The 12,299-nt window shown below is 35.7% G+C and overlaps 1 protein-coding gene across 2 annotated transcripts in view; it reads left to right on the forward strand.

Annotated features, from left to right (window-relative positions):
- The window catches only part of LOC131062383 (B3 domain-containing transcription factor FUS3), a 144,768-nt gene that overhangs the window by 58,499 nt on the left and 73,970 nt on the right, over positions 1–12,299 (forward strand). Inside the window, exons 2-6 of one of the 2 annotated variants that reach the window (XM_057996016.2) lie at positions 6,432–6,521; positions 6,800–6,900; positions 7,265–7,311; positions 7,411–7,487; positions 7,611–7,742. In XM_057996016.2, the coding sequence (XP_057851999.1) occupies positions 6,432–6,521; positions 6,800–6,900; positions 7,265–7,311; positions 7,411–7,487; positions 7,611–7,742 (447 nt within the window). The remainder of the gene's footprint in view (positions 1–6,431; positions 6,522–6,799; positions 6,901–7,264; positions 7,312–7,410; positions 7,488–7,610; positions 7,743–12,299) is intronic. The other variant, XM_057996017.2, reaches the window with a different exon arrangement.

The following is a 12,299-nucleotide window of genomic DNA, read 5'->3' on the forward strand; positions in this document are numbered from 1 at the left end:
ATATATTATACTTGTGATGGATCTCATCCATGGGGGGTCTTATGTTCGCCATCCATCTCTTGGTCATGCTTATTTGCATCTTTTCTGTCTCTTTTGGAGAGGAGTTTTGTTCCATTGGGTTTTCTCCTTTTCTCTATTTGTGAAAAATTGCATTGTAAATGAGTACCTAACATGTCCTAGTAACCGGGACTCATAATCATCATCTTTGCATCATTTGTAAATGTTTGCCACTCCCTAAGTTGCACTTAAGGGAGGGTGTTGGTGTGAATGAGGTGTTTTACCTAACTAGTTCACTAGTAGGTCCTATTCACATGTTAAGTTTACTTAGGTCCTGTTGGTGTCTGTTTTATCATCTACCAAACATTAGGATAGGATACCCGAAGGTATTCTATCCTCTCCTGAAAAATTACTACTGATTCCAAGGTCTATATGTGCGAACAAGCGACTTTAGTGGAATAGCTTCTTGGGTAGTGTATGCTGAAGTTTTCAGGGGGGACTTACGTTTGACAAGTGTTCTTGAACTGCTGGACTTAGATGGATTTAGCAATTTTAGGCTCTTCTTCTTCTTTTTTTTTTTAGGGGATTTTCTGGGATTTAGACTTTCAAAAGAAAGGGAAAAAGAGATAGGGTTTAGGAAGGCTAATCTAATCCTACGAATTCTGGAGACGGTATCAACTGGATGCTTTCGAGAAACCAAACCTTGCTTCACCACACTAGGGACAACTACACAAGGCCGGTGCAATCTTCAATGGGTTGTGCTTATGATCGAGATGTTGGGATGCACAGGGGATGGGCTCAGACTAACTTTGCACGGTAGAATGGAAATCATCCATTTACCAAAAGTATGAGCGGAAATACACCATCAATTGATACTTATCAAATCCTTCATTCAAATTAACAACAATGAAAGCAAATCTAAATTATTTCTAACTAAGCATTGAGGCAATTGAAACCATGCAATCAATTCAAATAATAGAGATTACAAAGCAGCGCACATGCAATATATTATCTGGAAATGACCTTAAGCAACAATACATCAAAAACCTCACACTCTCCAAATGAGAGGAGGTAGCCTTATATAGTTTTCAAGAATAAATGAACGGCCGAGATCAAACAGTGATCAAGGGCCTAGATTGAAAGCTATAAACCCTAATTAGGGTTTCCCAAAACTAACTACCCTTGACCAATTACATTTGGGACACTTGTCCTTCTTGCTAAATATGAACCATCAATGAAAATAGAAGGTTGTTGCATTGTGAAGTGTGCCCTTCTAGAAACTTCTGGATAAGTCAGGTTCATCGAACCTGGACATGCTGACTTGGAGCAATCTGATTGGTTGGAAAATGACGAGGCGCCACCTCAACGTGTTGGATGTCTTTCTTGAATTCTCCAATTTGTGTCAAGAAATTGTCTAAGTATGGAAATTTGATTCCTTCTTGTCGCCATTTGATTATGCTTGGGAGCTTGTCTTTTTTTAATTCCTTTAGGAGATGAAATTCTTCAAGAAGTTGGAAGTTTATCTAACTTTTCCATATTTTCACCAAGTCTGAGAACTTTTCTTTCTTGATGCCTTGAGATTCTTTCAAGTGCCTCAAATTTAGAGAAGAAATCTCTTTGCGAAGTTTTTCTCATACTTAGCCAAATTTTGGCCCTCTCTATACTCGGACGAACCTTGCTTGCGGTCCCGTCTTCAATTTTGAATTTGGCTCGAAACTCCATTTGTGTTTTCTGTGATGATCTTGCCTTCAGTTGCCAATTTTTGTTGCGTGGGAGGAGGGTAAAAGCTCTAGATAACCCCTTGCAAATATGAAAGGATGGGATCAAGTTGTTCAGGCATTCGCTGTGATCATGTCCTTCTTCTCGATACCCTGACATGCCTTCATCATCATTGAGGAAATTGGAATTTTCTTTGTGAAACATTTCCCATACTTATCCAAATTTTGGCTTTCTTCATGCCCGGATGAACCTTGCCTGTGAATTTGTCCTCAATCTTTCATTTGGCTTGAAACTCCAACTACGATCTCTATGATGATCCCACTTCTATTTCCTCTTGCGACCTATAAAACCAAAGGAAAATAAGTTAGAAATCCATCTTGAATTAAAGAAAATCGAGGCTGCGAACGGCTAAGTGTTTGGAAAATTTCACTTCATTTTCATACTTAGCCATGAGAATGGGATTTTCACATGTAAATTCTCCAACCTTCAAGATAACTGTGATCACAATCCAACACCAAGTGTTATAACTCCGAAAATTTCTTATACTTAGCCAAAAAAATGATTTTCCTCCCTTAGAAATTCGAACAAATTTACTAAAAATCATTTCTCAAACTCTAGAAAAACTCAGAAAATACATAAATCTGTATCGTGAATTTAATTTCACCTTCAAAAATACTCAAAAATTCAGGAGAGATTCAATAATTCGTCCTTATACTGGTTGTCTTTCTCCAAAAATCTGTGAAACTTTTGTCAAAAAAGTTTATCCAACTTCTAGCAATATCCAAAACTTTCTCCAGATGAACTCCAAACTGAAAGTATTTTACTATGCTCTCCTTAATATTTTCGAACTACTTGGTGTAGAAATGAAGTTTACAACGAAGTATTTGTAAATAAAGTTAAATCCTCAATCAGAAACCCTTAAAATCTTCCAAATCATGTTTCCAATTTTAACTTCATTCTTTTGGAAAGTGTTGTCATGTTTCCAAATTCGAAGAAAATATCTTCCAAAAGTTTCCAATTTGGCTATAAGTTTGAAATATTTAGTAATCTTCCAATATTCTCTTTAAAAAAAACTTTCCATTTTGGATTTAAGTTCGAAATCCTTATCAATCTTCCAATATTCTCCTTTTGAAAACTTTCTATTTTGGATTTATTTTGAGGATTTTTAATAATCCTTAGAGATTTTCTTCATTTTGGATTTAATTTTGAAATCTCAATGGATTTTGTGACATCACTGGCATCTTGTTGATTTTGTTTGACTTTTCAATGCGTAGGTGGACTTTTGAAATTTATCTCCATCTTCTCCAAGGTATGGCGGACTTTGGAGACCTTTTCTCATGGCTCTCTTCAAGGCAAAATTTTTGGCTAAGGCATGGGGCGGACTTTAGCCTTTTCTCCTACATGGTGAAATTTTGGCTAAGGCATGGGGCAGACTTTGAACGTCCCTCCTCAAAGCTCTCTTTACCCTTGGTGGACTTTAAACTTGGCACCTCCTACCTTGCTCTCTTACTTTGGCGGACTTGGGAGAGGGCTCCTACATGACCTCCATCTTTGGCGGACTTTGGTGGCGGCTCCCATCTTGAGCGGACTTTGGTGGCCTCTCCCCTTGTGAAGATCTTGGGTGGACTTTGGAGGTGTCTCATCTTGGGTGGACTTTGGAGGTGTCTCATCTTGGGCGGACTTCTATCATCTCTCCCACCTATGGCAGAGTTTGGAGTGTTGGCCACCATGGCCTCTTCAACCTATGGCGGACTTTGGAGTTGCTCCATGCAAGGCGGACTTTAGGCAACACTCCCACCTTGAGCGGACTTTGGAGACAACTCCTAGGGCAGACTTTAGGCATCTCTCCCACCTTGAGAGGACTTTGGAGACACCTCCTAGGGCGGACTTTAGGCATCCCTCCTCTTGGGGGAGTTTTGGTCTACCTCCCAACATGGCGGACTTTTAGACATCTCCAACATGGGCGGACTTCTAGACCTTTGCTCTTCAAGGCGGACTTTTGGAGGCTCTCAAGAGGGCAGACTATATATGAAATATAACATTTAAGTATAAGCTTTCTTATACTTTAAGTTATATTTCATATATATTGTCAGGATGTTTGAGAGTGGTTTCGGGCCTCTAGGACTAATAATGCAAAATCTAGTTTTTGGAGGATTCTCCAATTTTCCAGACTTAGTCAAATTTCAGGATCAGGATGACATTCCAGACTTAGCCAAATTTCAGGACATTTGAGGATCAAGATGATTTTTTGAGCTGATTATCCTTTGAAGGTGCCATGACCCCCTAAAATATAGGAACTTAGCTTTTTGGGTCAAAACTTGAAAATTTTGGATCACGGTCGAAGCAGGTCAGTGGTACAAGCGTAAACCCTAGGTTTGCATCCCGAAAAAGCAAAAAAACTAAAATCTAGGGATATAGCTTTTTTAGGTCAAAACTTGGAATTTTTGAGTTCCGATCGAAGTTGGTCAGTGGTACAAGTGTAAACCCTAGGTTTGCATCCCGAAAAAGCAAAAAGCCTAAAATCTAGGGATTTAGCTTTTTAGGTCAAAACTTGGAATTTTCGAGTTCCGGTCGAAGCTGGTCAGTGGTACAAGTGTAAACCCTAGGTTTGCATCCCGAAAAAGCAAAAAGCTTAAAATCTAGGGATTTAGCTTTTTAGGTCAAAACTTGGAATTTTTGAGTTCCAGTCGAAGTTGGTCAGTGGTACAAGTGTAAACCCTAGGTTTGCATCTCGAAAAAGCAAAAAGAAGACATCCCTAAAAAATAGGAAAAACTTTCTAAAAATAGCCATACCGGGGATCGGGCTGAAAATGCCAAAAATGAAACTTCCTAAAAAATAGGAAAAAGCAAAAAAGAAAACTTTCTAAAAATAGAAAGTTGTCCAAATTCGTCCAAATCAATTGCGATCTTCGTCCTTTGGCCTCTCTAAGCACTCTGGTGGTGTTCGCATTTCGGAATCACATAACTTGCAAAAACTAACTTTCAATCTTCAGGCCTGAAATGCTCTGAACTGGACAAGGCTTGGTGAAACTGCAGCAAAAGGTCATAGGACACTAACAAAAACCCTAGAAAGCAAGAAAAGAGAGGGTCCCCATTTACAATGGGGTGATGTGTGAAAAAGGTCACAACAGGTCCTAGGAATCTTTCTAGAAGTCTTCATTGTTAATTAGATCTTATCTCTTGGCATTTAATATTTGAGTCCTAGGTCATTTATGATTATCAAGTTAGTTATCTCATTGTATAGGATTAAGACACGTCACAATTTTGTTTAATCCTATCTCTCAACCTTGCCTATATAAGCAAGGCATCATATGTACATTTTGTGATGTAATGTCCAATATCAATCTAATCCATTATGCCCATAATCGGACAATATTTTGCTCTTGGTGCTCTCTCGTGGAAGACATTTTGTGGTTTTGCATGTGATCCTTGAGGTTAGAGTCTATCGGTGACTCTAACTTTATTTTGAAGAGAAATGCAGGGAGAATGGATTAAAGTTTGATTCGATCAATCTACAATTGAAATTTAGTGGATAACGGTGATCAAATTAACAATCTAGAAGCTTCCACAGAAATCACTGAAAATGACATAAGTAGCTTGAGTCATGAACTAATATGATAGTGTGTGTAATTTCGAAATTGGTCCAAACATGATTCAAGAACAAGTCTGCAGCTGTGGAGCATCAATGGTCTTGGAGTAGCATAAATATTGCCAATTTGGAAAGTCTGTAGACAATCAAAAAGATCCCTAATATAATTAGTAGTTTAACTAAAGGTTTTTTCAGTTAAATCCATCTGCAAGTGGGTGAATATAAATGCATCAAAAAGTAGGTGAACAGTTGGAAAAGCTGGAAAGAATAGAAAGAAATGAACCCAAAGTAGGTGAACTGCTGGAACAGCTGAAGAGGGTAGATAAAAATAAATTTGAAGTATATGGGCAGCTGGAAACATTAAATTTCATTTTAAGATTCTTGGCCTATGTGCAAACGCTTCTTTTATGCACAGACATTCCAGAATAGAGCCATGTCATATTTCATCTACCTCCCCCTGTTACATTTACTTGGAATTATGGGCTGTTTGTTGTGGTTTAAGGATCAGAACCTATTTCACTTTCATACAAATATAGCCTGTAAGCATTATGCCATAACCGACCAATAGTACATAATAATATACTGTGTAAGAGTTTATGGATGCAGCTGAGATAGGAGAGATTTGCATGCATGCTACATATTGTTTAAGAAAATTTATCTCTAAGATTTACCTTGATTACTAACAATTTTTAATTTGTGACTGAACTAATTTTAGTTGTCCTGGTAACGATAATCATCATGAATGCAACAAGTATGATGATTTCTAATTTGCATGTTTATGCTTAGCTTGGATTGTTAGCTATAACTTTTCTCAATAACTGAATTGAACAACAGTTTGCTAAATTTCTACTTTGCAGTAAGGCTTATCTACCATGATTTGTTCTTATTTTTCTCACTTTTTGATTTGAGTTTTATCAACAAATTCTGAAAACAGAATTGGACTTTGCCCTAAACATTCATGAAGGTATCACTACAGTTAAAAAAGTGCCTTTTTGGTCCATAAAATTCTGAGGTTGTTCCATATTCAGTTCAAAATTCAAATTCTTGTATGAAACATAGATCTGTTGTAGCCATGTTGAAGTTCCTATATCTGCATATTTACTATCATCGTTCCCTGATTTTTTAGGAGTTTAAACACAAGAATTTAAAACTTCTTCTACAAAAGGAGTTACGAAACAGTGATATAAGCCCTCTTGGAAGGATGGTGCTGCCTAAGGTTAGCAACTCTGACCTTTGTAGAAGTCTATTGTGTATGTTTGAGAATTTATATGAAAAAACATTTTTTGATTTTTAAGTTTTTAGTTTTTTAACTCTACTCACATGAGAAAAAGATAAACGATGATTGTAAAATCTCTGTAACTAGAAAGTCAGTGAACCGGTGAAACTAAAAAAGAATTCTATTTGTCCCCTTGTTTGAAATTTTTTAGCATGCTATAAGAAAAATTCTCTAGGTTGTTGTCTAGTTATTTAAAAGATATGATTTGAAATTTACAGAAAGAAGCAGAAGCGAATCTTCCAATTCTAACTGCAAAAGAAGGAATACAAATATGTATGGAGGAGATACATTCATGTCAAACATGGAACTTCAAGTACAGGTTATAAATCAATTGCTTAAAACTAAGATTAAATATTTTGCTTCAAGCACTTTTAAATAAAGTTATAATTTTTGAGGCTATAAATGGGCTTTACTTTTAATTAGTTAACAGGTCAATCAATGGTAAATAGAAAAGCTTTCTTATAGGAACTTTTCAGTTATTTGTGAGATTAGAATTTATCTGCTTCCTTGTAGTATTAAGGATTTCTTTTTCTATCCAAAAGGATAGTATAGCATTGTGATTCAACTAGTTATTTTGATCCCTTGTAATGACAATTTCGCATGTTTTCTTTTGTCTTAGACCTGGTGTCTTTTAGAATATATGAAACTCAATGTACAAACACTCCCTTTTTTTTGACATGTAGGTATTGGCCAAACAACAAGAGTAGAATGTATATCATGGAAAATACTAGTAAGTGTCTTACTGTAGTTCATTACCTAGAGGGTGTACAAGTCTCTACTTATATATAGATTTGTTTTATATTCAATTATAAGAAATTTTATTTTTTAGGAGAATTTGTCAAAGCACATGGTCTTGAACCAGGAGATTTTGTCATGCTCTACAAAGATGAAATAAATGACAAATATGTGAGTATCTCTCTTAATGCATTACCGCCTCTAGTCCATTTCATAGCTCATCTATTAAAGAATCATAACTTATTAATAATGTGTATTCTGATATTAGTTTATGCATTTTTTTTCTTAATGCAGATAATTATAGCCAAAAAGGCTCGAAGCCAGTTGACAGCAAGCGATTCAATTGATAGAACTAACCTTTGCTTATCCTCTACATTGCTTGAGGATGGGAGCATGCATCAATCAACAAATGATAAAGACAACAAGGTAAGAAGTATATTACATTATCAAAGTTCAAACAATGTCTCACTCTCTCACTCACACAAACACACATGAGCTTACATAAAATCATTGCAACCAGTTGGTCCCAATTATTATAGATATATTCTCAAAGGAGTTCTGCATATATTTTTCCATTGACCTTGTCAAATCATGTCAATCAAAATCCATTACTAGTTTTATCTCATTTATAGAGTAGTTGGTTGTTGGAGATGGAGAGTTGTATCCAGATCAACATTGTTTTTTATCTTTTTTTTTTGAAAATACATACTATAAAAAGAGGCCATGTTGTTACTATGCTAATATGAATGAAATGGAGAAGCCAGTTTACTTTCAATTTATCAAATGATATTGTGGGTAAACCGTAAAACTAATAAAAAGCCTCTAGATTGTATGTTGGAAATAACTAGTTGAATTCTTTAGATCAAATTTTACATGCCGTGAGTATTTTATGGCATCATGGTGCAAGAATTGAACTCAAGCCTCTAGACTGAATCTTGACGGAAAAACTATTTGAAACCTTGAGATTGAATAATATATGTTATGACCATTTTAGATTGAATAATATATTTAGATATTTTCCTTTTTTTATTAATATATTTAGATATTTTCTTTTTTAATTAATATTTAAAATTTACCTTATTTTGTCTTAATTTAGATTTAAATGACATTATTGTCACTTTAACTATAGGTTCTGGTTTGCATTTTATTTTGTAAATCAACTTATAATTATTTATGTAGCAATTATGTGTCTATATTGCTTTTGAAGTAATGAAAATCTCCTCTAATATCTTAGCAAATTTTGTGAAATATGTGTATGTGTTTTACTTTTTTATGAATGCTGTAAACTTGTATCCATCTGTATCCATATTAAGGGTCTTCAAAACTGGCCATATCCATATCCGTATCCGATACCATATCTATATTTTTCTGTACCTGTGTCCATGCAACTTTGAATATTATATTTTCTCAGTTATATATAATTAATAAATTTATCTAATATTAGTATATCATATATATTTATATATATAAATATTAAATATATTATATAATAATATAATACTAATATATAGTATAATTTTAATTAATGAAATTAAAATATAATAAAAGTTGACATATACAATATAACTATCCATATATAAACATAATGATGATATTATAAAATAATCATCCATCCATGTAAAGTATAAACATGATATTTCGTTAATATAAACATATTATCATATGACTATAATCCCACATTTATTTCATTAATATAAACTTTTTATTCATAGCAGTAGAGCAGCAAAATTGATCTTCATGCCTTCAGTCTACAACAGTTGTATTTTCATTAGCGAGCGACAGCAGTCAGTTTTTATGCAACATCAGACTTCTTTGTAGCAGGTGTAATCTTCATCAGGTCAGCAGAGCAGGCTTGCATTAACAATCAACAGAGCAGTGACTTCTAGCAGCAACAAATTCATTATCAAATCTCCATTATAAGTATCAGTTATCAGCAGCAATTTTTCTCAGATTTTAACAGATTTTAACAGATTTGTGTTCTATTGAGCATATTTCAAGAGATGCCTGACGTCAAGAGGGTTTCTACTTTCACATTATCAGATTTTCATACGGGCAGTGCTTAGGTTTCTTTTGACACCAGATTTTTTTTGAGTTTGACATGGGTTCCATGTGGATTTGCCCAGTGTTTGACCTGGGCACTCCAAGTACCCTGTGGGTCCTTCTCACCCCAGGCTGTCTGGGCCCTAAACTGATACCCAGACTATCTTTTTGCAATTTAGCACCTATTTTCAAAGAACCTGGTAACATAGATTATTGATGACCACACAACAAGATGGAAGCATGGAGTAAATGGGCCAATTGCTTCAAGAACTATTTGACACAAAGATAAAGAAGATCAACTCACCCAAGCTCTTAGGTATTAGTGGGAATTTTCAGTGTCAAGGAAGAACCAGTAAGGAACCAGCCAGGACCCCTAGAATCAATCTAGAGTAACTTGGCCATAACTAGAGAGGTTGATCCATTATTGGATGATATGCCTAGATTCCGAGCAAGGCACTAATAATCTTGCAAGATTTCCATGCTGAAAGAAACTGTGAAGCTTTTAGACAACAAATCTTACACTGGTACAAAGCTTTGTTGTGAGGAAGAGGAATGGAGTTAAGAACAATGCTGAAATCTGAAAGATTAATGCCATTGATCTTGGCCTGAGAGGAAGAGAGCATGGTATAGGAGTGGACCAGATTAGAGGACTGATGAGATTGGTGGAACACCAAGAATGATGAAGGCTAAATCAAAATATCCATCAGAACAATCTTGGAGCCAAAAAAAGCTCAAGGCTGCAGTGTAATCTGAAGCCAGTGTTAGAATGAAGGAAGAGATCAACAAGTTCAGTTAACTTTGGAGAATAGTTTGCTACTCATAGGACAAGAATGACTTGAAGATGCCAGGCAACTTCCCTTATGTTGTGTTGTAAACACACGCCCAATTGCAAATGGGGACCTTTCTTTTTTTCGCTTAGTGTTTTTCTTAGTTGTCCATGGTTGAAATAACGAATTCCTAAATTGAGATTTAAAATCCATGATTAAAGTATGGAATTCAAAGTTGAAGTGTTAAAATCTTAAGTTGAAATGTGGAAATCCATAATTAAAATGAAAAAATCCAAGCTTCAAGTTTGGATTGTCCCTCAAGTTGGAATTTCCCTTGAGCATTTTGTGAAAAATCCTTGACAACATTTGAAAATCGCTCACTTCTCCTTGCACAAGTGGGATTTGCGCCTAGTAGTCCCTCTTTAACTCTCAAATGCACCTACATTTGTCCTTGATCACCTTGAAATTGCGTCTTCTTGTTTAGGAACAAGGTAAGAACGCACTCATGTGTCCTTGCTCAAGGTGGATTCACTTACAATAGTCCCATTGACGTGTTTTTTATGATAGCGTCTAACACAGAATAAAGTTGCCCAACGGTCACTTTACTCTCTCTTGATCAAAGTCTAATTGTATGCTAAGATTGCGATAAGTGCAAACAATTGACTCCAAGGTTCCAATTATGCAATGGACGTGACTCAGTTGGCTAGATGTGATATACTTGTAATCCAAGGGGACTTACGTTTGAATCATTCTTTCACTTCTTTGCTGTGGTTGGACCTTCATCATTAGATATGGCAATTCTGTGATGCTTCTACTTCAAATGAACTGAATTAGAATGGACTGAAATTAAAGGGGAAAGGGTTTAGAAGGATCTAAATCTGCTTCTAAGGGCAGTGATATCAATAGATAGTGCTCTAGTGGACGAATTCCAAATAAACCAAGTTCTGCTTCGCCAAGATTAACTACAACTCCACAAGAACTGGTGCAATCTTCTAAGGATGTTGAAGGATTTTCACATCGAGAAAGTGCATTTGAATACCCAAAACGATGCAATCCAAATGACTATCCACAATCGAACTTAGCACAAATTTGGTGGCTCAGGCTAACTTTACATTGCAACTTATAATCAACAAGATGCAAAAAGTATGAACCATGGAAATTCATCAAACACCATTACTTTCTCCCTCGAAATCAAAGCACTACTCTACTTCTACTCTAAGTGAGGAAGGTGAAATCATGCAAGTTTTGAAAAATAACTCAAGTGAACACCATTAGAGAACAATGCATCATTGTTATTATTTGAAAAACAAATCGCAATAATTTCATACAAATATCCCTCCCTTACAAATGAGGGGGGTCACCCCTTTATATGGGCTTCAAGCCACGACTACATGAAAAACCCTAATTAGGATTTTCCCTAAAAGATTCTCCACACATGATGCAACAAGGTGGGAATATTTATTAAATGCCCATCAAACCCACTAATAATAAATTCATGCATGCCAAAATAGCGTCCGCTTGTGCATTAAATGCATCATCATCCATCAAGCTCGCCCAATAAATCATAAATGCAATAAATATGCCTATAATGCTCTGAATGCTCCACCATCTCCAAAATCAGCTACATGCAATAAATGCTCTATTATGCAAAGTTCACCCAACATGCAAAAGATGCTTCATTATTTCATTAAGTATGATGGCTGCCATGCATTGAATCAGCTGCCACCTGGTCAAATGCCCGCCAACAATAAATGTGCCATCATGCCTCCATGTATTCAATAGATTCTCGACATGCAAGTGGACCTTGCTGTCATAGGAACTTCTATAATTTTCCGGATTGTGCTTCATTAATACGAAATATTCTCTTTGCATGTTGCCAACTCATCTTTTGCAAGAATCTTTCTATTCCGGGCTTACAAAAGACATTATGGAAGATCTTCCTGCCTTGGAAGAATTTTAACAAATTTGTCCGCTCTTGTAGGTATCCTACACATCTGGAATTCTTGGAGAGAGACATTCTTGAAGAGAGAATTTTGTCCTTAAGGAAAATTTTTGTGCACACTTTGTCCTGAAGGAAGATTTTCCTAACCACTGACCATCTTCCATGCCTAAGGATTTTTGTCTTGTTTCGAGCTCTGGAGAGAGAAAATCTTCTTACTTAGCCAATTTTCCTTGT

Source organism: Cryptomeria japonica, chromosome 7 (genome assembly GCF_030272615.1).
Source record: "Cryptomeria japonica chromosome 7, Sugi_1.0, whole genome shotgun sequence".
Taxonomy (NCBI): domain Eukaryota; kingdom Viridiplantae; phylum Streptophyta; class Pinopsida; order Cupressales; family Cupressaceae; genus Cryptomeria; species Cryptomeria japonica.